General features: G+C 36.7%; 1 protein-coding gene across 1 annotated transcript; it reads right to left on the bottom strand.

The window, feature by feature from the left end:
* Positions 1-677: 677 nt before the first annotated feature.
* Positions 678-21,179, bottom strand: BIRC2 (baculoviral IAP repeat containing 2). Its single transcript, XM_007191219.2, has 9 exons — positions 20,678-21,179; positions 17,252-19,436; positions 17,057-17,156; positions 12,134-12,212; positions 11,508-11,556; positions 5,688-5,930; positions 2,641-2,895; positions 1,471-1,512; positions 678-1,390 (listed from the first exon to the last, which is right to left on the bottom strand). Exons 2-9 carry the CDS (start codon positions 18,150-18,152, stop codon positions 1,197-1,199), a joined length of 1,863 nt encoding a protein of 620 aa, XP_007191281.2. The 5' UTR covers positions 18,153-19,436; positions 20,678-21,179; the 3' UTR covers positions 678-1,196.
* Positions 21,180-27,134: the final 5,955 nt, after the last annotated feature.

Genomic DNA, 27,134 nt, shown 5'->3' with positions numbered 1-27,134 from the left:
GGGATGCACGCCAGGGCCTTGTGGACACTGTTTTCTACAGAACTCCTGCCTATTTTTATTTAACCATCATTAAAGAGCACCTACGCTCTGTGGCAAAAAAAAAAAAAAAAAAGGATAGAGAAATTTTCCTTCTTCCTACTATATTCTCTATTTAAAGGGATCTAAAGGAGTTTTGGGATAAGAAGAGTTTTTAATATTAGACCTCCTTTCCACCTGGCCTCAGAAGTCTGCCATAGACCCAGACCTGGGAAAGGTCAAATATGACTGGACCCAAAAAAAGATACTTACCATTGCCTATATTCTACCTCCTCATCCCACCAACACCTATTCAACGACAAAATGATTCAACTATTTTTTAAAATTCCAATGGAGATTTACATAATTCTATTTGTTAATAATTTTTGATATGGATTTTTAATTCAAATAATATCTATAATATACAAAGCAACTAGACAGATATTACCATCTAAAGGAAATTCTCATAAATCCCATTACTATTAAAAAAAACACTTCTTGGTAATTTGTTTCATGAATTCATTTTTTTAATTTAATAACTAGCATCTGAAGTGCTTACAACATGACAGATATTATGCTTACGTACATTATCTCATCCTTATATAACCCTGTGAAGGCTTACGGAAATTACTTTTTAAATCAGAAGAAAAAAATCGATGATGTAGTCTTTTCAAAGACCTTTATTAAGATGTTTCTCACAAATTAGGGAAAAGCTTTTTTACCTGTAAGAGAAAAATCCTTATTTTACAACACAACTGAAAAAACACCAATGAGAATTTGGCAATATAACTATGATAAACTCCAGAGCTCCTGGTTTCCATTTCTTTCAACTACACTCTAAAGTAGTACTCAAAGCTTTCAGAAAGAATACCAAACCTAGTCACTCCTAAAATGATACATAATAGCATTAACATTGCTCCTTTAATTCCTCCTGTGTTCATACATGTACACTAATATAGCTCAAACATAAATCTTACCTTTCATATAAACAGAGGTTAAGATTAAATATTATAAATGATATTCTTTTGGAAACAAGATTACTAGTACCAAAGAAAGCAGAGTAGAACAAAAATGTTACTAATTAAAGAATCAATAATTCCTTTTTTACTTCAGATAGCTTCAAATGTTCAAATAATATTTTAAAATTTTTATATATAGGCAACATATAGACTATTTTTCTTTTATGAGAGAAATGTACGAACAGTACCCTTAATTATACCCCTGCAAATAGGGCATTTTCTTAAAGAAGGGGCACATTCCTGGCATACTACCAGGTGACCACAAGGAATGAATACAATAGAAACTTCTTTGTCCATACACACTTTACAAGTTCTTTCTTCTTGCAACCTTCTCAGTTGTTCTTCCAGTGACAGACCTAGTAACAACAGAAACTTCCATTAAAAAAAATGAAAGGGTAATATTTCATGTTGGTCCTAAGTCTTAATTTTGTTTTACCTGAAACATCTTCTGTTGGAATATACTTCATATTCTTTTCCACTGAGGAAAGAAAAACATACAAAAAACATCACTCTAATAACTCATTAAAAAAAAATTTTTTTTCATAAAAAAATGAAATTTTGTCATGTGCAACAACATGGATGGACCTGGAGTGTATTGTGTTTAGTGAAATAAGTCAGAGAAAGACACATACTCTATTTTATCACTTGTATGTGGAATCTAAAAAATAAAACTAGTGAATATAACAAAAAAGATAAAGACAAAGATATAAAGAACAAACTAGTGGTTACAAGTGGGGAGAGGGAAGTTGAGGGGAAGACAAGGATAGGGGGACTAAGGAGTACAAACTACTATGTATAAAATAAACAAGCTACAAGGATTTATGGTACAGCACAGGGAATATAGCCAATATTTTATAATGACTACAAACAGAGTAAAATCTACAAAAATTTTGAATCGGGGCTTCCCTGGTGGCGCAGTGGTTGAGAATCTGCCTGCCAATGCAGGGGACACGGGTTCGAGCCCTGGTCTGGGAAGATCCCACATGCCACGGAGCAACTGGGCCCGTGAGCCACAATTGCTGAGCCTGCGCGTCTGGAGCCTGTGCTCCGCAACAAGAGAGGCCGCGATGGTGAGAGGCCCGCGCACCGCGATGAAGAGTGGCCCCCGCTTGCCGCAACTAGAGAAAGCCCTCGCACAGAAACGAAGACTCAACATAGTCATAAATAAATAAATAAAAGAACATGAATTTCTAAAAAAAAAAAAAAAAAAGAAAAAAAAAACTTTCCAGAGAAAATTTAAAAAAAAAAAAAAAAAAAAAAAAAAAAAAAAATTTTGAATCACTGTGCTGTACACCTGGAACTAATATAATATTGTAAATCAACTACACCTCAATTAAAAAAAAATTTTTTAAGGCATCACTCTACCAAATACAAGACTGCTTCGTCTACTACCTATTATTTTTCATGTACTATATCCTGAACAACACAGATTCTAGCTATATATCATCAGAAATTATTTAGCCATGCTACTTGGGTAATAAAAGACTTCACTTTTTTAGAACAAGCTAAATGTATATAGTTTGCTAATTGGATTCGTTTTGTTTGTCAAACACAAAGATGAACATAATCCCAAGAATTTCTAAAATAACTTTACCAACAAACTCACCAAATAAGTTCTTATATAATGTAGAGTCAATTTCTTTAAGACAGTTCTTGAAGATGTTGGCAGCACCATTTCCTTTAACTAAAACGGTATCAATCAGTTCTCTTGCTTGCAAAGGTATCTGTGTTTTTTGTTTAATAATATCATGTTCTTGTTTATTAATTACATTGGCCTTTAAAAGATTATTCAGGATAGGAAGCACACACGTCAACTGTTGAAAGAGAGCCATTCTATTCCTCCGAATCAAGGACAAATCATCTTGTTAAAAAAAAAAGAAAGAAAGAAATCCATTAGATTATAAACTGTTCCAACTACACTCATATACTAACAACCAACCCTATGAACAATTCAGACACTAAATAAATAGGAGCTGGAAAAAGAAGAACAAAATTAATCCTCTGCAGTTTAATGTCTGTCACTTGGAAAACTTTCAGAAGATTTAGCTAAGGCATATTATATATAAGTACACACGTGGTCTCTGTTTTTTTGTAACTTATTAAAGTCTATATATTTACCTGTCTTAGAATCCTGCTTTATCCTGATGAAAGTAAGCAGAGAATTTTAGAGGGCAGTATAAATTTGCCACCTCTGTACTTTGCCCCCATGGAATTACTACTGACTTCTCTTTGCATTATATCACTTTACTTTTATAAGCATTTTCATATGAATTGTCTCCTTTGATAAAAAGATCCTATCAATTAAACAAGGCAGGTATGACTGCTTCTCATTTTCAGATAGGGAGAGAAAGACTCACAATATCATTAACTGTGACCTATCCAAGGTCACAGAAAGAATCAGTTATAGAATCAGGTCTCCTAGATTAGTGTCTTCAACTCCATGCTTAAGAAGCAGTAAAAGCAGTGTTGAAGAGTTTGAGCTGTAGAGTTAGGACAGACCTAGAGCCCCACACTGGCTTAGCCACTTACTAGCTATGTGCCCTTACCTCCATACACCTCAGTTTCCTCATCTGTAAAATGTAGATCAAAGAGTTGTAAGGATTAAATGAGATACATGTGAAGTATTTATCACAATATCTGGCACATAATTAGCTACCAATATTGTCTTACAAAGGTCTAGGTTTATAGCAATTTAAAAAGACTGCATATGAATCAAGCCCAATCTTTTTTAAAAAGCACAAAATCCATTGTTAAATTTCCTACATTTATGGAATATGGGCATAAATTCCTAAAGTATTTTTCAAAAAGTTCCTCTTCCAATGCCCGCAATCACCATAATATTTAATTGCCTGCTTTCAACCTTAAAAAAAAAAAAAAAGTACATTTCTATATTTACAAGTTTAATGAGAAATAAAAAAGAAGTCTATTGTAGAGTTGTGGGGGAAAAAAAGACCATTTCCTTCCCCTTTTACTTCTTTCTAGAAGTCAAATGCTCTATTCATCTCAAAATTATGAAATTCCCTTCTCTGACCACAACTTAAATCCTTCTACCTTAATAATTCACCTCACTACTAACATTTGTTCTTCAATCTCCATGTCATTCCCAACTACTAACACAAGAGTTGTCTCCTGGCTTTGCCTACTTCCCATTCTAGTCTAGATGTAGTCAGGTGTCTCAATGATCTTCTCTTATCAGCATCCTAAATTCTTCCTCCCTATTCCTTTTCTGACTTGTTTGCTTATTAAGAAACAATTTCAAATACGTAATTCAAGGGACTTCGCTGGCAGTCCAGTGGTTAAGATTCTGCAGTTCCACTGCAGGGTGAGTGGTTTGATCCCTGGTCAGGAAACTAAGATCCCACATGCCACTCGGCCAAAAACAAAACAAAGCAAACAACGACAAAAAATCCATAATTCAAGACTATTCATTGAACCTTACAAAGAACAAGAAAGTCACAAAACTATGGTGACCAGTTTTATTAGAGTGATTTCATTTAACCCGTGTTTTATTACTGGTTAACAATGTTTAAATCTTTTCACTCTCCTCAGGCCCTTTCTTTCACGAAGCCCTTCCCATTTCCCAAATAAATCTACTTAAAAATTTTTTTTGATGTCCTAGGCATTGTGCTAAACTGTTTTACTTGTAACATCTCATTTAATTCCTACAGCTGCCCCATGCAATTTGTACTGTTATCATCCCCATTTTACAGAGGAGAAAAACTGAGGTCTGGTTAAATTAATTGCCAACCTGGTAACTGACAGAGCCAGGGTTTAAACACAAACCTGTCTCAACTAGAAATCAGACTTCAAACACTGTGCTACATGACCAAACAATGAGGTTCTCAAACTACTCCTATCATTACTTAAAAGCTTAAACCGAGAAAAGTGTCTTCCAACCCAAATGCCCCAATTTACACTATAAATGCAACCTTCACCTCTGCTGGCCCTTTAACCCTATATCTTCTGCAAACTAGTTTCCACAGCTAGTCTATAAGCTCCTTGAAAGTAAGCACCATGAATAGCACAGTATTTGGCACAGGTGCTCATCCTCAATTAACATTTATTAAAGGAATGATTACTCAAAAGATTTGTTTTGGGAGTCTGAGGCTTAACATAATCTGGATGAATACCAAAATCAGTTCTCTACTATCTTTGGACTGGGCAGGTGCTTCTCATCAAAGCCTAGGATTTCATCATGGGTTCTATTTTTTGTATAAGGATCACTAAGCAAGGATTAGACACTCAAATACCACGTTAAGGATATGATTTGAAGGAACATAAAAAAAAAAAAAAAAAGTAGAAATAAGACAGGTACCCAACTATAAAATCTTGCTTTTTCAAAATAGTTGGAATTTGTTAATGTATGAGGAAGAAATACAATATAGCTCAAGAAAGGAATTATGCTAAAATCCTGATTAGCATAAATCGCAATTTTCTTGGAAAATAAACATTCAAAAAAAAAACTGTAGTCAGTGCTTCTCGACTAGGGTGATACATTGCCCACAGTGGAGAAGGGGATGTGAGGTTGGAAATGACTGGTGGCTGCCACCAGCAGTTAGTGGACATAGGGGGATGCTCACTGTCCTGCAACATGTGAGACAGTCCTATGAGCCCTCAAAGGAAGTAATGCAGGTGACTAACATTCCCAAATACCTGATGCTGTTTCTTCAGTTTGTCTTTCCTTCTCTTCTTCTCTATTTTCATCTTCAGCATTAAGAAGTGCTGACACAATATCATTAACTGTTCTGTAATTCTCTCCAGTTGTTAGGATTTTACTCTGAATTGTCTGCTTTACCAGGCTTCTACTAAAGCCCATTTCCAAGGCAGCTTTAACCACAGGTGTATTCATCATGACTGCATCATTTGAAGAACTTTCTCCAGGTCCAAAATGAACAACTAGTTTAAAAGACATGTATTTGTATAAATTCCATAAATATAAAAATACAGAGAACAATAATGACTATGATACAGTCTTTAGTGCGGATTATATCCTGGTAAGGGAGATGAGCTATATGCACCAATTACCTATAACTCCAACAAACGTTTGAACCTGATAAGCATCAAATGAGAGTGTAGTAATAGGCTGTACTTTTAAAAAATACCACTTCCCACATCCTAGACCTACTTAATTAGAGACTCTCAGGGATGGGGCATAGGAATATTCTAAATATTCCTCAAATGATTCTGATGTACAGTCAATTTTGGAAACTGAGATGCTACACAAATTTAAAAGTGAAAAATTATCTCAACTCAGCTAGAAAAGTGGCGGAAATCAACAAAAACTTCATGGAAAAGATGGCATTAGAGTTTGAACTTACAGGATGGACAAGACCTAGAGAGGTGGATAGGTGAAACAGAGAATAAAATAAACAAAGATGGGAAGAACAGTAAAGTGTAAGACTAAATTCACACAAAATACGTCTAAAAATGGGTAACAAATGTGATTAAAGAAGTAATATGATTTCAGATAGTGACAGATGTTCTGAAAAAAATAAAGCAGTATAAGGTGATTAAAACAAACTAGGAAGCAGAAGGACAATTAGGATAGGGTGATGAGAGAAGCATTTTCTGAGAACAGGGTCAATGCTAGCCAATATGGTACTTCAGTGAAAATTACAAAATGACATCATTCTTCAAGACACTTTACTGCCATCTGCTGGAAAACTGTTTTATAATAAAAATAAATACACAATGTGTATGTGCTCCCTTGCTCGAACATATGTGGAAACACTGTCTGAAACGAGAACACGCCAGAACAAACACCTGAAAGATAAGGAGCAATGGGAATATCTGAAAGAAGTCTTTCAGGCAAAGAGAACAGCAAGTATAAAAGCCTCAAGTCAAGAGAAAAGCTTGACATATTCAAGAAACAGAAAGGTGGTGCAAAGTCAGAGACGAGGGTGATACCTAGATCATGTAGAGCCTTTTGAGGAGTTTATATTTTATTCTAAGTTTGCTACAATATTCTAGGAGGGTTTTAAGTAGGGTACTGATAAAACCTGATTTGTTTTTTCAAAAGATGATTCTGGCAGCTCTGTGATAAACTTTAATGAGGTAAAATGGAATCAGGAAGACCTGTTAGGATTTTATGACAAAAAGTCATAAAATGACTTTATGGTATTCATGGCAGCTTGAATCGGGTTAATAGTGGTAGAGATGGAGAGAAGTGATAAGATTTGGGACATATTATAAAGGCAGAGATGAAATGACTTCTAATAGATTAAATATACAAAGTAAAAGGAGGAATCAGGGATGATGTCTAACTTAAGTCAACTTTTGACCTTAGGAAGTGAGTGCCATTAACTGAGTTGGGAAGACCAGAGAAAGAGCAAATTTGAGGGATGAAGGATGGGGAGAAAATGTTTGCTTTGGTTATATTAACTCTGAAACACCCAGTATAACCAACTAGAAATTTAAACAGGTAGTTGAACATGCTAGTCTGCAGCTCAGGAAATGGAGAAATACATTTGGGTTGAATGTTGAGAGGTACTCCATCATTTACAGGTTTGAAAAAGGAGTAACCACCAAAGGAAATTGTTCATGATCAACCAGGGAAATAGGGGAAAACCAAGAATGTGGTGTCCAGGAAGCCAAGTGAGGAACATACCTTAAGAAGGATGCAGGAAACTAATGATAGCAAGATTGCCGGTTAAGATGCCCCCAACTTGTATCCCCACTCAACAACATTTTGGAATCCATCCAAGGACAGAAGTGCCTTTGTGGGAGGCTTTGGGATTTAGGTATAAGATTATGAAACCCCAGTGTATTCCAAGACCAAGGAGAGCCATTTTGAGAAGACTGGCCTGTACCAGGCACCTGAATCCCTGACCATGGTCCCAGCTACAAACCCAAAAACAGCTCCGTATCCATCAAGACTGAAAGGAGAAGGTCTTTACCTGCCAAAACCAGTCCATAAAGACTGCAAGCAGTGTTTGCTCCCTCAATGCACAGACACCAAGGCAAGGCTACATAAGAATATCACACAAATCAGGCACATGTGACACCATCACAAGAAACCAATAAAGATCCAGAACTGACCCCAAAGAAATGGAGATCTATGATTTGCCTGACAATGAACTCAATAGAGTCACCTTAAAAAAACTCAACAAAACTCAAGAGAACAAAGATAAACAACTAAATGAAATGAAGATAACAATGCATGAACAAAATCAGAAGTTTAATCAACAAATAGAAACCACAAAAAAGAATCAAACAGAAAACCTGGAGCTGAAGAATACAAGGACAGAACTGAAAAAAATCAATAGAGAACTTCAACAACAGACTTGCTCATGCAAAAGAAAGAATCAGAGAACTCAAATGGAGATGATTTGAAATTAGCCAGTTATAGGAACAAAAAGAAAAGAGAATGAAAGAGTGAAGGAAGCCTACATGAATTATAGAACACCACCAAACGAATGAACAGTCAAATCATGGGAATCCCAGAAGACAGAAAAAAGGGAAGAAAGCTTAAAGAAATAATAGCTGAAAACTTCAGCTCCCAAATCTTGGGAGAGATATGGATATCCACAAACAGTAAGCTCAAAGAACCTCAAGCAAGATCAGCCCAAAGATTACTCCAAGACACATTATAGTCAAAATATTAAAAGCGAAAAGACAAAGAAAGCATTTTGAAAGCAGCAAGAAAAACATGACTCCTCATATACAAAGGAACCCTCTAAGGCTATCAGCACATTTCTCTGCAGAAACCTTGAAGGCCAGGAGACAATGACTTAATATATCAAAGTGTTAAAAGAAAAAAAAAAAATGCCAACCAAGAACACTGGCAAAACTGTCCTTCAGAAATGAAGGAGAGATAAAAACATTCCAGACAAACAAAAGTTGAGGGAGTTCATCAACACTAAACCTGCCTTACAAGAAATGCTAAAGTGATTTCTTCAAGTTAAAATGAAGAGATGCTAAGTAACAACATGAAATAAAACTTACTGGTAAAGGTAAATATGTAGTCAAATTCCTAACACCCTATACTGTATCTCTAGCATAAGTTAAAAAACAACAATATATTTTGCACAGCAAAAGAAACCATAAACTAAATGAAAAGACAACCCACAGAATGGGAGAAAATATTTGCAAATGATGTGACTGACAAGAGCTTAATCCCCAAAATATACAAACAGCACATGCAGCTCTATGTCAAAAAAACAAACAACTCAATCAAAAAATGTGCAGAAGATCTAAATAGACATTTCTCCAAAGATGACGTACAGATGGCCAAAAAGCACATAAAAAGATGCTCATCATCACTAATTATCAGAGAAATGTAAATAAAAACTACAGTGAGGTATCGCCTCACACCAGTCAGAACGGCCATTATCAAAGTCTACAAACAATAAATGCTGGAGAGGGTGCAGAGAAAAGGGGACCCTCCTACACTGTTGGTGGGAATGTACATTGGTATAACCACTATGGAGAACAGTATGGAGGTTCCTTAAAAAACTAGAAAACAGGACTACCATATGATCCAGCAATCCCACTCCCGGGCATATATCTGGAGAAAAGCATAATTTGAAAAGAAACATGCACCCCAATGTTCACTGCAGCACTGTTTACAATAGCCAAGACATGGAAGCAACCCAAACGTCCACTGATAGAGGAATGGATAAAGATGATGTGGTACATATATACAATGAAATATTAGCCATAAAAAAGAATGAAATAATGCCATTTGCAGCAACATGGATAGACCTAGAGATTATCATGCTAAGAGAAGTCAGAGAAAGACAAATATCATATGATACCACACATATATGGAATCTAATTTTTTAAAAAATGACTTAATGAACTTATTTACAAAATGGAAACAAACTCACAGATTTCAGAAACAAACATGGTTACCAAAAGGGAAATGTGGGGGGGGAGGGGTAAATTATGAACTTGGGATTAACATACACACATTACTATATATAAAATAGATAACCAACAAGGACTTACAGAGGGAACTCTACTCAATATTCTACAATAAACTATATGGGAAAAGAATCTGAAAAAGAATGAATATATGTATATGTATAACTAAATCACTATGCTGTACACCTGAAACTAACACAACATTGTAAACCAACTATACTCCAATAAAAGTTAAAAGAAAAAAGAAATATTTATAGAAGAAAACATAAAAATACAAAACAATATTATTAACTATAATAACTTGTTACTGTATGCAGAATATAAAAAGATAAAAAGTATGACATCAATAGTGTAAAACATGGGGTGAGGAGAAGTAAAGCTGTAGAGTTTTTGTAAATGATTGAAGGTAAGTTGTGATCAGCTTAAAATAGACTATTGTATCTAAGATATTTTACATAAGCTTCATGGTAAACACAAAGAAAAAACCTATAGTGCATACAGAAAATACAATAGAGAAATTAAAGCACACTACTACAGAAAATAAATCAGAAAGGAAGAGAGCAAAAGAGGAAGAAAGGAATGAAGGAATTAAAAAAACAGTCAGAAAACAATCAATTAAATCATAATAAAAAGTCTTTATATATCAATAAGTAAAATACCAATAATTATTTTAAATGTAAATGGACTAAATTCTCCAATCAAAAGACACAGAATGGCTGAATGGATTAAAAAACCCCCACAAGATCCAACAGTATGCTGCCTACAAAAGAATCACTTCAGCTTTAAGGACACAGAAAGGTTGAAAATGAAAACATATAAAAGGTGTTCTTTGCAAACGGTAATCAAAAGTAATGAGGAGTGGTTATACTTACATAAAATAAAATAGACTTTCAGTCAAAATCAGTGACAAGAGACAAAGAAGATCACTGTATGTAGTGATGAAGGGGTCAACTCATTAAGAGTACATAAAACAATTATAAATTTATATGCAACAAACACTGAAGCATCTAAATATTTAAAGCAAATATTAACATAACTAAAGGATGAAATAGAGAGCAATACAATAATAGTAGGGGACTTCAATATCCCACTTTCAACACTGGCTAGATCATCCAGACAGAAAGTTAATAAGGAAAAAGGAGACCTGAATAACAGTATACGCTAAATGCCAGATGTGGCTAAAATTAAATTATAACCAGAAGATATATTTCCTATCCTTGCACTAAACTACTACATACCTGGCAAATACCTAATATCTAGCCCAATTTTCAAATCATGTGAACTGGGCCTTTCCAAACATGCTAGCTTATACAAACATCTCCTCTTTGGAGGGCTTATTATTTGCTCTTCTCATTTGGTATTCCTTGAAGTTGTTTTTCTTTTGCACTTGTCTTGTCTCTCCAGTGAGAATGTCAGCACTTTAGGAACAAAAACTAGAGTACTTCCAAGAATCCTCTAAAAATGTCATGAATCTTAGTAGATACATAATATTTATTAACTTTCTAGCACTTTTTTCTATGATGTCAGAAATCCTTTGTTTACATACTTTCATTCTTAATATTCTTACAAAAAAATCCTATTCTATATTTGGAATATTTTCATACATACTTGGTGGATCAGCATTTTCATCTCCAGGAGTATCTGAAGTTGACAATAGCTATGAAACAGGAGAAAAAAATAATAGGTAAAATCAGAAATCTCAAACAACCTGAACATAGCAACATTAAGATAAGTTTATCTTAAGCACTGTACACACACTTTTGAAAACATACTTCAATTTGTTATGTTTTACTTTAATCATCATAAAACATTTCCTTAAACATCACCCAATTCCAAAATAGAATTCAAGTATTTCTCTAGTTTCAAGAAAACAGGAAAAAGTATTAATGGTTTCTCATTCCACTTAAAAAGTCATATTTCAGCTGAATCACTCTCAGAGATTCCAAACTGCTAACAAGTTATTTTGTTTGTTTTTCTCAAAAAGATGGAGGAGACACTAAAGACTCTTCTCCAACTCCCCCACAAATTTGTACAGTGGCAGGTTGAGTGATTTTTCAAAAAAAAGGAAAAAACATTCTTTTTTTAAAAGCCCCTGAACAAACATGCCCATTAAGATGGACACAAAACATGTAACTATAATTCATGAGAAAACAGATGTAATTGTCACTTCTAATCATATTTTGCAATTATTATTTAGGAGAATTCAATGTTGCCAATTATAAAAACATATTTACCTGTTCAAGAAGATGAGGATACCTAGCTTGAATCTCATCAACAAACTCCTGCCCTTTCATGCGTATCAAGAACTCACACCTAAAACATAAGAGGAAAATTTTTAAAATTCTTTTATACCAAAAATATAATCTGATTATTCTAGAAAAGTGGCTTTCAAATTCTTTGATTGTACCCCATAGTACAAACATTTTACATCACAACCTAGTACACATACACATCTAACAGGAACAAAAATTCTCATACAATATTACAAATTCTTACTATGCACTAATGCACTGTGATATTTTGTTTGATTACATTAATATAATCACAACAATAAAAAGGTCTGGACTTCAAAGGAGCACAAGCTAAGGCTTGAAAAATGCTCTTCTAGACAATTTACTTTGGGGACTTAACATAGTTTCAGAAACTGTAATTTGCTATTCCTAAAATGTGATCTTTCACAAAATATCTAATCTTTCTCCATTGTCCACTCTACCATTATACTTAAAGCACAAACCCTCCCTCCAAAAAATAATCAAGTATTTTCATCTATACATAATGTGACAGTGTTTCCCAAATACTTGTTTTCAAACTACTAGAATTTCTCAACGGTGTTCCAGAAAGTTCATATAACATGTTTCTGTTTCTTCCCTTTTGTTTTTTCAACAAACGGTGCTAGACAACTCGATATAATATGCAAAAAACAAGCCTTGATCTATGTCCATAGTATACACAAAAACAAACTAAAAATGAATCATATGCCTAAATACAAAACCTGTCAATGTAACTTCTAGAAGAAAACACAGGAGAAAATCTTTTTTTTTTAATTTTTTAAATTTTTATTTTATTTATTTATTTTTCACTGTGCTGGGTCTTCGCTGCTGCACACGGGCTTTCTCTAGCTGTGGCGAGCAGGGGCTCCTCTTCATTGCGGTGCACGAGCTTCTCATTGCGGTGGCTTCTCTTGTTGCGGAGCACGGGCTCTAGGCACAGGGCTTCAGTAGTTGTGGCTCATGGGCTCTAGAGCACAGGCTCAGTAGTTGTGGCGCACGGGCTTAGCTGCTCGTGCATGTGGGATCTTCCCGGACCAGGGATTGAACCTATGTCCCCTGCACTGGCAGGCAGATTCTTATCCACTGCACCACCAGGGAAACCCTAGGAGAAAATCTTTTTGTCCTTAGCTTAGGTAAAGATTTCTTAGCTAAGAGACCAACAGCACAATCCATAAAAGATAAAATTGATAAACTGACATCATCAAAATTAAAAACTTCTGCTCATCAAATACACTAATAAAAAAAAGGAAAGACAAGCCATAGACTGAAATGCTGCACAACACATCTAATACAGGACTTGTATCCAGAATATATTGAGAAGTCTCGGAATTTAGTAATCAAAAAAAAAAAATTTAAAACAGACACTTCATCAAAGAAAATACAGTTCCGAGGATGAAGAACCCACAGACACAGAGGGCTGACTGTACTATGTCATATGAGGGACTTGAGCATCCATGAATTTTGGTTTCTTTTTTTTTTTTTTTTTTAATTTCTGCTTATTTTTATAGTAATCTTTTATTTATTTATTTATTTATTTATATATTTTATTTTTGGCTGTGTTGGGTCTTCGTTTCTGTGCGAGGGCTTTCTCCAGTTGCGGCAAGCGGGGGCCACTCTTCATCACGGTGCGCGGGCCTCTTCACTATCGCGGCCTCTTGTTGCGGAGCACAGGCTCCAGACGTGCAGGCTCAGTAGTTGTGGCTCACGGGACTCATTGCTCCACGGCATGTGGGATCTTCCCAGACCAGGGCTCGAACCCGTGTCCCCTGCATTGGCAGGCAGATTCTCAACCACTGCGCCACCAGGGAAGCCCGAATTTTGGCTTCTTGAGGGGAATCCCTGGGAGTGTCCTAGAACCAATCCCCCACTGATACTGAGGGACAACTGTATACAGATGGCAAATAAGAAGCTCACCATCATTAATCATTAAGGAAATGCTAATTAAAATCACAGTGAAATACCACTACACATCTATTAGAAAGGTTAAAATCAAAAAGACTGACAATACCATGTGTCATTAAGAATCTGGAACTCTTAGAGGTATCATACATTCCTGGTGGGAATTTAAAATGGTACAGCCACTTCAGAAAACGATTTGGCAGCTTCTTCTGAAGTCACAATAGTAAACAAAACTTGTCATCCAACCCACTAATCCCACTCCTAAGTATAACATTTACCTAAGCAAAACAAAAACATATGTTCACAAAGGTTTATTAATGTTTAGAGTGGCTTTATTCATTATTGCTCCAAACTGGAAACAACCCAAATGTCCTTCAACTGGTAAATGGGTAGATTTAGTAGAGATCATGTAAGCATACTCAAGACTCACGTTCATCATGCAGAGAACACAGCTTGTCATTGTTCATGATCTTAATATAGTTCTAAATTATTTTTATTCTGGGACTAACTTATATTCATAACGACTAAAGACAGGAGGTATAATGAACATTGGCTGCCCCGTATTTCCCCCTTCTCCAATAAATTCTATGAGGACAGAGACTTTTGTCTGTCTTATTCACTGATATATTCCCAGCATCTAAAATAGTTATCAGGGGGATATAGGGAAATAGGTGAAAGGGATTAACAGGTACAAACTTGAGTTATAAAATAAATAAGCCATGGGGATGTAATATACAGCATAAAGAATATGGTCATAACATTGCAATAACTCTGTATGGGGACAGATGGTTACTAGGCTTATCATGGTAACAATTTCATAATGTATGCAAATATCAAATCACCATGCAGTACACCTGAAACTAACATAATATTGTATGTCACATATTTCAATTAAAAAAAAAGATATTAGAAGGGAAAAAAAGATCCTCATGATGATGTTTGATTTCCCATCACTACTTACAACTACTTATTTCTAGGACTCTTGCCTTCAGACAATGCTGTTACTGTCATGAATTATCATGCTCAATTGAAATGAATCCCAGTATTCTTCCTGGTGTGCTGCAAAATCTGCATTTGTCTGCCTATTAATTTCATTTTCAACCTCATACGTAATGGTACCACAATTTTTGCCTTTCACTTTAATTTGGTTCTTCTTTCTTTTGCTTTGGCTTGATTTTTTATTTGATTCCACACTGTCGTGTAAATACCAATACTGATGAAAATAGGAAATTCCTTTTGTATATAGAAATGTAAACCCTATTATCTCTTCTTTTGAATGATTATTACTAAAAATGTTAAGAGGGAAAAAATAAAATAAAACAGTATCCAGTAGGTATATAAATATTTAATAAATGAATAAATAAACTGTGTTAAAATACAGTGATAATGATTATCCACTTTGGTTTTTCATTTTCTGAGATTAAAGATTATCCACAATTGAAATTTGTTGCTTACAAAAAGCACCGCTGGCCTTTTCCCTTACTTAACCATCGAAAACAAAACATAAATTACAGAAGTAAACCAAGATTTTGTTTGGTTTTGTTTTATAAAGGACAAAATGCAGCAACTGAAACACTGTAATTGGAAAACTGTTTCTGTCTTTTTAATACAGTATTAAATTTCAAATTATATGTACATACTCTCAGAGAGCCAAGCACAATCAAATCATTTAAAATTCTGAAAATCAGGAATTCCCTGGTGGTCCAATGGTTAGGACTCGGCCCTTTCACTGCTGTGGCCTGGGTTCCAACCCTGGTCGGGCAACTAAGATCCCGCAAGCCGTGTGGTGTATTTTATAAAATAAAATACAATTCTGACAATGGAACATGCTTTTTTCCTACAAAAATAATTTAAAGTAAACAAAATATGTATCACTTTTGAGAATTAAAAAGTAACAATTTATCTTGATACATTATGAATATTAAAGAGGTTCAAGAGATTCCTCATTATTGTGAAAGGCACTCACCAGTCAAAACATTACCTACATGATATGATTCCACTTTTATATAAAGTACCTAGAATAGTCGAATTCATAGAGACAGAAAGCAGAATGGTGGTTGCTAGGGGCTGCGGGGAGGGAGGGATGAGGAATTAATGAAATGAGTACAAGATTCAGTCTGGGAAGATTAAAAAAAAATTCTGGAAATAGATGGTGGTAATGAATGAGGAATAATGTGAATGTACTTAATGTCACAGAACTGTATACTTAAAAATGATTAAAATGGAAAATTTTATGTTAGGTACATTTTACAATTTTTTTAAAAGACCATATTATCTATTTCAACTCCCTCATTTTACAGATGAGGAAAGGCTCAAAGGTGTCACATGACTTGTCCAAGTTCACACAGCTACTCAGTAACAAAGACAGAATTAATTTCTAATTCTATTTCCATTCCACTGCCTCTAAATTCTTTCTAGGCTATAGTAAAAAACAGGACATAGTGGTAGAAGCAGTGGCTAGAGGGAGATATTTGACATATCGTGACAAGACAAAATTGTACAGAGAAAAAATAATTTACAATTATAATCAGACTTAATACTGATTGTACAATCAGCTTTTATTATATGCATTTTTGTATTTGTCCTATTCCTAGATCATTTCACGTCCCTTCTTATTTTCCTTTTTCCTTTTTATCTTTTTCTTACTTATCTCCTTTTTGTTCTATTTTACATATTTTTATAATACTTAAGTTTTCTTTAAAGCAAAGTGGAAAACATAAATGAAACGTATGGCCATAATTGTAAGTGAGTCATCAAGAATAAGTTAAATTACATCCTGAATACATGGCTTACAAAAGAAGAAATCATACAACATTCTACAACATTTTGTACCAAAACAATTAATGTTACAATTTGGTGTTTTTAAAAGGCTAATTCCCTAATGGTATAAAGAAGCTTTCTTATATTGAAATGTAAACTTAATCATGCAAGCATGCCTACTTCTTTTAAGCACAGAATTTGTGTAGAAATACCTTTCAAAACAATTACCTTGGAAACCACTTGGCGTGTTCAACCCATGGGTCATCTCCAGATTCCCAACACCTTAAGCCACCATCACAACAAAAGCATTTGACATCATCACTGCGACCTAAAGTAAACACAATAATAAAACTGAATACATACGTGTCCTAATATATAAATCAAAATGAACTAGATAAAATGTATAGCTATACATTTTCTTACCCACATAATAGAAACCAGCACTTGCAAGCTGCTCAGGCTGAACTGGTACAGTTGAAGGCCAGTACATAAATGTTCTCAGTCGAGCTGCATGTGTCTGCATGCTCAAATTTGAAATGTTAAACCTCAGCGTTTCCAGAGAATTTTCCAAAAATGGACAGTTGGGGAAATGTCTCCGGTGTTCTGACATAGCATCATCCTTTGGTTCCCAGTTACTTAGAGTCCCACCACAGGCAAAGCAGGCTACTCTATCTCCAGGTCCTATATAATAAAAGCCAGCTCTTGCCAATTCTGATGGTGACAAAAAGGTTAATGGCCACATCTGGTAAGTAAGAAATCTCGCTTCTTCAGTACTCATGGCATAACTGTAGGGGTTAGTCCTCATTGGGGAAAAGTCTTCAACTGCTCTAGAATTAACAGGGTTTGGTGAAAGGTTGGAATAAGAACCACTGAATGAGCTACTATGTTCCAAAGTAGGTAATAATGAATGTGTAAAACTGTTTCTCACTGGAGAAGAAACATTCTTAGAGGTGGATTCCAGACTAGTAACAGAAACTAGATTCTGAATAAAGCTACAGCTAGGATATAGTTGTTTATGCTTTTCAATAGGATTGTCTCCTTGTTTCCAGTTATCCAGCATCAGGCCACAACAAAAGCATTTGACCTTGTCATTCACACCAGTGTAATAAAAACCAGCACGAGCAAGACTCCTTTCTGAGACAGGAACACCAGCGGGGAAAGTTGAATATGTAGACATTCTGTAGAGTTCACATGAAAAGTCATATTTCATTTTTTGTTTGTTGACGATTGTCCAATTTGACAAGATCGTGCTATCTTCCATCGTACTCTTAATTTTTTGATACGAGAGATCTGGGAAAAGTCTTTGGTAGGTAGTTTTGTGCATGAGTCATTTTACTTTTTGACTGCTAAAATCCTTCACATGGCAATTCTCTTCCTTTCACATTAGATTTTTGCCATAAAAAAGAATCAAATGATAGGCCCCTACTTATGTAAAATTCACTACACCTTCTTTACTGGATTTATACCTGAGTTGATACTCAGGTAGGATGAATATCTCTCCTAAATTACCAAGATACTATTTAATACTCTCTGGGATTATATTAACTCAAATGCTATTTGTTCATTAATGCTATTTGTTCATTGTTCATTTGGTGTAATACTGACCTAATAGCCTGAAAGAAGTTGACACACTTCCAAAAATACGCTAAGACTCCTTGACTTTTCAAGGAGGTTTATATTCCAAAAATTCTAAACAAGGATAGAATACCTAAATAATGCCTTTAATTTGCTTTCAGTTACAAGCTACAAAGCCGGGATATCAAGCCAATTAATGACTATGCTACAAGAGGAAAAAACTATATGCAGGCTTCTTTCCCTATGAGCACTTTAACATATTTTTTTAAAATCTTCTTTTATTCTAGTAAACAAAAAGAATTAAAGTCTTCATATGGTCACATTATCTAAAGGCCAATTTCACAAAGTTTATCATCATAGTATTTACTTAAGAAGGTTAAACTAGCTTCAGCTAACAACTTTTGGAGATGTCAACACCTACAAGCGTTGTTGAACCTAAACCTGTTATACTGTGTACAATGTCAAATGAAAAGAATTTTGCTTAAAACTCACAAACTGCTAACTCTTCCGCCTTTGTTAAATATTGTCTGTATTTGTTTCCATTTCCTGCAGCATCATTATTATATTGTCCTTCTTCCTAACTTTCTATACCACTTTAGTATATTTGATCAAATGAAGGTATTTTCTTCATAAACTAGTTAACCATAAAATGTCCACAGCTGAAACTTCTTACAAAAATATTAAATAACTTGTCTTTCATTTAAGAATCATGCATCTATAATATCATTCATTTTGTAATTAAAGGTAAATCAATTTATCAAGATACAGCTTGTCCTTTCTAGTGTTATCACAAATGCCTAAGGTACTGTATTACCAACAAAATTACTACTCATGCATAATAAACCAGTAATTAACTCTACTAGCCTTCTTTCTGAAAACCCTTCATATCTTAAAAGTATAATTCATACACAAAATTACACTCCACAGAATTCAAACTATATCCCTTTATAAAGTTTCTGAGTCTCCATAATGGGATTTATTACTGCAGGGGGAAAAATGAGGGGGAAAAAGTAGACTCTTCAGGGCTGTAAATCTGAAAAGAAAAAACAAACGCTATTTTAGAAAACTGTATTTTCACGATGAATACAATTTATATTCTTTTCAATTTATTCAGTAAATTCTAAAAGTGATTTACTCTTTAGATAATACATCTTCATTCCAGCTATTTGTCAACAAAACTAATTAGAAAAGCTTTTAATCAAAATAAATGCAATATACTCCCCGTAGCACTAAGAATACTTTTTTTAATGCACAACTTTGAAGACAGATGGACATAGAAACATATTTTGGCCTTGGTCTCCTCCCCTCTTCTGGTGACAACTTTTAATAGTTTAAGGATAATATCTCTGGCAGTTTGCTAGAGGCAAAGGGGTACTAGTGGTGAAAAAGAGACTGCACCCATCAGCAACAGTGCAGCAGTTATTTAGATGGCATAATAGACTGTAACGTTATTTTTTAATGTCAAGTCTCTTCAGGACTAGGCAAACTGACCAGTGAGAGTAAATGCATCAGGAACCCACCAAAAAAACCCTACAACTCTACAATGCCCTCACAATTCCAAAGCGACAACCACAGAAAGCAACTTTAAAACAATATACAGTACAATGGCTTGTGAAACACTGGCCCTGGGAATGTGACGACTTGCATGAATACTTTCGTTACACCAGAACTTGGTGTCCTATCTTTACAGATTTTTACCTACAAGCACCGTACGGTGGATTTGCCCTCTTTAGGCAAACTGTGGCTTTGGGGGTTGAAGGCGGGAGACAGACTGCAAGGGAAGATAAGAGAAACTATGGAATTTACCCATTAATTTCCCGGAGCTATTTCTCACAATACACAACAGACCACTAAAGTGGCAGAGCGCGGTTGGAACTATCTGATATAGGAAATCTCGCCGCCACACAACTGTCTCTGTTTGAACATACTAAACAAAGGAACACCGAGGGTTAAGTTTAAAACCCTGCAAAAACTTGACCAACATCTTGGTCAGAGTCCAAGGGCCGGAGAAGTGGGCGGCGCCCAAAGATGACTTGCAAACAGGTCAATTGAAAAAAAATTATTTTCGACCGCAAGTCTTGGAGCTGGAGCTTCCGAATTAAACAGCCTTGGCGAGAGTGAAGAGTAGAGAGCAGAGAGCTGACTGCGATCCCCAGCCTCGGCCCCCGGCCCTGTCTTCCCTCACCCAGCTTCAGCCTCAGGGAAGCGGGCCCCCGCGGCCCGCGCGCCCCTACCCGCCTCGCGCGGCAGGGGCCCGGAAGGAGCTGCACTCACCGCTGGGCCGGTGGAGCAAACGCGGAAACGGCGCGGCAGTCTGGATCCTCCACAGCCCCGAGAGCTGCTACGCCGACAGAATAGGGAGCCGGGCGGCTCGGCTCCTGTGCTCCCAAAGCCCCCCGCCCGCGCAGGGCCCACGCCGACGCACAGTGACGACAGCGCGCCGGCCGGGATCACGTCACGCCGCGCGAGGGCGCCGGGGAGTCTGCAGTCGGAGAGCGGCCCGAAGCGCGCGCTAGGCCGTGCGCAGTCGGTCAGCCCGCGGGGGCGGCGGGGCTGGGCGTCCCCTCGGCGTTCCAACCTTTAATTTCGCCGCGTGAGCACTTTTGACGTTTCCTTCCCTCGCCGTCCCTGACATTCTCCTGAGGGGGACGTGGCGAAGCGTGAGCCGTAGATTTTGAATCGCGGGAAGCCCTGCGGAAACGCCCCAGCGCGGGCGGTGAGCGTCTCCCCCGCGTCAGCCGGTTGGGGTCTAGCCCCAGCCGGATTCCTCTAGTGGGGCCTCCCCTCGGCGTGGGTGACCGCGTCCGGGGGTGGAGTCAACCCGGCGGCGTTTCGGCTTCGATTAAGTGAACAGTTGTAACCGTTTTCCTCAGCAGCTCTGTGATGTCAACCTTCAACAGCTGGCCGTGTAAATGGAAAAAAGACGAGTGTTGGAAAGCAGAAGAGCATCAGAGGATTAATTTTGAAGCTTTGATTTTATAGTCTTTTGGGGAGTACATCTATTTTATAATCAACCACTGTATCTTTTATTTTTAAACTTTTGTTTTTCTGTTCTGGAGGCGAATGCACTGACGAAAGTGTCCTAATTTCAGAAGCTCATCACTAGCAACGGGAACGGTGCTTCAGGCCAGTCTTCACTCCCCGTTTTTTTCCCTGAATGTGACTAGGATGGAGTGTATACATTCATATACGTGTGTATATATAAATCATACGTGAACCACAGAGGAGCCCTGTATCAATGACATGTTTAAATAGTTAACTGATAGAAAAATTGTAAATACAAAATCTTGGTTTTCCTAGTCAGGGACGTTTTTCTCCCCCCTCTCTAGCAGTGCGGTGAACACAGTAAATATTTGCTGCATTGCAGCGAGAGAATTTTTTTAGTTTATGTTCTGTGAAGACACTCTTCGTCAATGAAATCAGATGTTTTCTTCTTTCAGGGGAACTCCAGGGGGCAAATATTTCAAAAACTTCCAAATAACAAGCCACTTAATTAGGCAGCCGGGGGAATTCCAAGACCCTGAACCATTTCCCATTTCCTGTCCCTGTCATTTCTGCTTGCCAATCAGTCACAGAATAGGAGGGCTTCTGTTCCAGTGTTAATAGTAAAAAGAAAGTATTTGTAACAGTTTGTGATACAGAGAAACGAAATGCCATGGCTCCCAATGACTAAAAACTTCCAAATATGCACATGAATTTTGATAGTAGTTCAGTATGTAGTTCAAGTTACAATTTCTGGGAAAGTTACAGGACTTTCTTTTTATGTGCGGGAAAATATACATTAGCAAGAATTGTTCATTCCGGATTCAAGATTATTCAAGATTATTTCTCTTTTTCAGTTCTTGTCCTGACCAAAAAAGTATAGGGGAAAATTCATATTTCAAAAACTCAAAGTCCGGGGCTTCCCTGGTGGCGCAGTGGTTGAGAATCTGCCTGCCAATGCAGGGGACACGGGTTCGAGCCCTGGTCTGGGAAGATCCCACATGCCGCGGAGCAACTAGGCCCGTGAGCCACAACTACCGAGCCTGCGCGTCTGGAGCCTGTGCCCCGCAACAAGAGAGGCCACGACAGTGAGAGGCCCGCGCACCGCGATGAAGAGTGGCCCCCACTTGCCACAACTAGAGAAAGCCCTCGCACAGAAACGAAGACTCAACACAGCCAAAAATAAGTAAAATAAATAAATGAATTTAAAAACAAAAAACAAAAAACTCAAAGTCCTTATATATTTTCCCCAAGAACCCACGTAATAACATTCAGGTGTAATAAATACTACTTTATAACTTTTAATCCTATATAACCTTGTAGTTGAGTGTTAAATTTATTCAGTTACCCACTTATTCAGTTAATCTTTTTCATATTTCCAGTGTAGAATTGCTGGTGGTTTTAAAAAATAAGTTGTGTTTTTCTGCTGAGGTTGCTATACTAATATTTTTCACATTTATGTAGAAAAATATTTACAGGATCCAAGACAATTTGAGGAGGAATATAAGACTGAAGGGGCTTGTCCACTAGATAATGAGTTATATAGTAAAGTCATAGTAATTCAGATAGTATTGTATTAACACAAGGATGGACAAATAAAGGAACAAGATAAATAGCCCAGAAAAGATATATATGTATATGTGAATTTGATACATGACATTGGTATTACATATCAGTGAGAAAAGGATTAACTGGTCAATAAGTAATACTGAATGAATGGTTATTCTAATGAAAAATAAAATTAGATAATCACCTAACTGTTAAAAAAAATTCCTGATAGATAAAAACCCTAAAAGTGAACAGCTATGATTGAGAATCCAGGGTTTTAAACATATTTTTTGAGTTATAATCCATTGCAGTTATTGTCAGTAGGCCAATGGGAGCTTATTCACGTTGCCTCCTGAGTCCTTTTGACATGGCCATAGTAGTCTTTGATTGCTTTGGAGGCTGGCTTTGTACATTTCTTACCCAATACCTATAATTAGCCATTTATTCAAAGTGCTCTGGTTCCTTTAGTGGGGAATGGTATTTAAAGACCATAATCTGAATGTTTGTGGTACTAATTGTTATTGAGTTGTATTGTTTTTATAACCTGTTCTGTGGACACAGTTGGGTAAATACGGCCTTCTGGTTTTTTTAATAAAAAGCATCATGAACTCTAACTTCCAATTCAAATTCAGGAATTCAAGGTTTTATTTATCCTCATTGATTGTACAACTCCCTTTCTTCACACTGAAAAATCCTTATTGTCACCTGTACTCCCTTCCTGCCCTGTAGTCAATGATTTAAACATTTTGTTAATTTTTTTTATTCTAAAAATATAGTTTATGTACATTTATCCATATCTCCCTTTTTCTTAGATAACTGGTAGCATACTTTTTTCCACCTTTTTTTTACTTACTAATAAATTATGGAGATCACTCAATACTAGTATATATAGAGAGAGACTCCTCATTTCTGCACAGTACTCCAGTGTAGCACAGTGCTACTCTGCACAGTGTAGATGTAGCACAATATATTCAACTAGTCCCTGTTGATGAAAAGATCAGTTGATGGAAGAAAGAAATGGAAATTTTACTTGAGCCAAATTTTTTTTTAATAAATTTATTTATTTATTTTTGGCTGCACTGGGTCTTCATTGCTGCTTGCAGGCTTTCTCTGGTTGTGGTGAGTGGTGGGGGGGCTACTCTTCGTTGCGGTGCACGGGCTTCTCATTGCGGTGGCTTCTCGTTGCGGAGCACGGGCTCTGGGCACGCGGGCTTCAGTAGTTGTGGCACGTGGACACTAGAGCACAGGCTCAGTAGTTGCAGCGCACGGGCTTAGTTGCTCCGTGGAATGTGGGATCTTCCCAGACCAGGGCTCGAACCCGTGTCCCCTGCATTGGCAGGCAGACTTTTAACCACTGCGCCACCAGGGAAACCCACTTGTGCCAAATTGAGGGTTATAACCCAGGAACAGTCTCTCAGAAAGCTCCAAGAACTGTTCTGCCTTTTACAGGTCAAAGCACAGTTATATGTTTTTGAGACAGAGGGCTGTATGTTAAATGATGTATTATTGACAGTTAATGTAATCTAGCGTGTAGTGGGTCATGGGTCATTGTGGCCCCATACAAGATTAAGAAGGACTGTTATCTTGTAAGGAGTTGGCTTGGTGCTAGGAGAATGTTGCTCTTTATTGTTGAGCAGGTATTCCTGCCAATGGAGAGGCTTGGTCGATGCATAATGCAGATACACAATGCACAGTAGAGGTGGGAAGAGGGGACAAAAGAGCAGAGAAAATTTTTTTATGTTTAAATTTTTCTTGTCTTGCCATAAAATGTAATTTTATTTCATATACCATAATGTATTCAACTACTTCCCTATTGATGGACATCTGGGTGGTTTCCAATCTTTTGCTATTACAAATAATGCTGTAATGAATAGTTATGGATATCTTGTTTTAGGATATGTTCCAGAAGTTGGGTTCTTAGGTCAAATAGCAAATTCATACGTAATTTTGCTAAGTATGATCAAATACCCCTCCCCCTCCATTGAACTGTTGGCATTTTGCAACCCAGTCAGCAATGTATGTAAATTCCTTTTTTCTACACAGCTTCATCAGGGCAATATGTTGTCAAACTTTTGGATTTTTGCCAGTCTGTTAAATAGAATCTCAGTGTGGTTTTAATTTCATTGCTGTGTTATGAATAAGATCGATAATCTTTTTAGTGTATCAATTGGATATGTAATGATTTATCTTTTTAAAAGTATAAAGGAATGTTAGGATTGATTATGTGGTATTATTAAAGAAAAATTATTCTGACACTTGTTAAAACATTAACAAGTAAGGAACTACAAGTAAGGAAGACTTTATTCAAGACTATTGCAATAAGAGCATTGCAATGGGGGAGAGAGATCAGGCTCAACTCTGAATACAGCAAAGATAGCTGAGGATTTGTAGCCAAACAATGGAATGAAGGGGTCAGTGGAAGAAAAATTACTTAGTGGAGACATCAGGGCAGGTGGATTCTTGCTGAAGATTGGCCAAGGGCTGATACATCAAAAGTGGAAGATAAAGAATTTAGTCAGATATCAAGGGTGGGAGCATTCTCACTAACCTGACTTAGCAGGATTCTTGCTAAGATTGGGCTAGACAGGCCAAAGATGGGGTGGGGGGTGACAAATGGAGAAGGCACTGACTTAAATCTACATAACAAACTTTACCCTGGTTTACCATGCCTTTCCTGGTAACTTCCGCATAACTGGCTTCCTCACACCCTTCTTTCTCTCTTTTGTCTTGAGCTGAAAATGGTATTTAAGCCTGTGGCTTAGTCCACCTCAGGGAGTTACTCATTTTTCCCTGGGTATCTCCCATGTATACATGAGGTATATACATGAAACTTCTGTTTGTTTCTCTTGTTAATCAGTCTTTTATTACAGGGGTGTCAGCCAAGAACTCAGAAAGGTAGAAGGAAAATTATTTTTTTCTCCCCTACATTAGTATATACCGTAGGAAAGGAAAAATCTCTTCCTATGCCCAACTTAGGTTCTCCAGCTGGGGCCTGTAAACTAGACTGGCCAAAAATAGATTAGCAAGAGAAAAACAAGCTAATTAACATGTGCATTGCACATGTACGAATAAGAACCCTCAGTGATGAGTAACCTTAAGGAGAGGGTTAGAACTTGGGTTTTAATACCAACAAAGGAAAAGAGGTTTGGAGCTTCTGGGTGAGCGAGGCAAGTTATAGGAAGGTGACCAAGAAAAGCATGGTAAAGGAGCTGTTTAGTAAGGTTTGTTATGCAGATTTGAGTCCTTGCCTTCTCCTTTGATAAGAGTTTTAATAGTACTTCTCTTTCAGATACTGAAGAGGGAGACACCTCTACAAATGAAAATTTACTTTAGAGCTTTTCATGATAGATCTCAATACCCTTTAGCTCAAAATAATCCATTTGCCAAAAGTACATTTTGGGGTGGCATACTCTGTTACCCCTCAGTACATGAATGAAATGTATACTTTCCTGAATTTTTGAAGTATTTTATTTAAAAAATTCAATAAACAAAACCCATCACATTAAGAACTTGGAAATTTTGGTCACATCACAATTTTCTTCCCCAACGTCTAGTTACTTAAAACATCCCAAGCATTATCTTTCTATCTGTTGAAAAAAAATCACTATATATCTGTCTTAATCATGACAGCTTTAAAATTTTGTTGTCTGTAGCAAAAGTCAAAATTTTTAAATATCAGAAATATTTAAAAGCTTAGTGAACTTTATTTAATATAAAGTAGAATCTCAGCAGCTCTAATTGCAAAAAATCAATGAGTTAAAAGTTAGGATGATGAAGGTTTATGTAAATGGATTAAAAATGGCCCCTGCATATTGGCCCTATATTGTTTACTTCATAGCAGATTGGGACCACTAGCTCAAAAGCTTGCCTCTGCCAAACTCAAATTTTTACACATCGAATTGCTTTGACTATATCCTAAATAACCATATTTTAAGCCATTTAGAGCCTGCCTGTTTTGCATGCCCAGCATCCGCAAGACAAACCTCAGCCTAAGAACCCAAGTCACTGCTACCCTTCCGAGATCCATGACTAAGCTGTCTGCAACATCACCTAGCTATGTAAGCCTCCTCTCTGGTTCCCCTCTTGCCTGGGAGTTCCCTTGTCCTCTTCCCCTTCTGGTGGTGGGCCCCCACCTGACTCTGGAAGGTCGCCTGCTGTGAGGGATTTCCCCTTGCCTGAACCTGCCAAGCACACCAAAATA

Source organism: Balaenoptera acutorostrata, chromosome 9 (genome assembly GCF_949987535.1).
Source record: "Balaenoptera acutorostrata chromosome 9, mBalAcu1.1, whole genome shotgun sequence".
NCBI lineage: Eukaryota > Metazoa > Chordata > Mammalia > Artiodactyla > Balaenopteridae > Balaenoptera > Balaenoptera acutorostrata.
The sequence above is the reverse complement of the archived record's forward strand: the minus strand, read 5'-3'. Positions and strand labels throughout refer to the sequence as shown.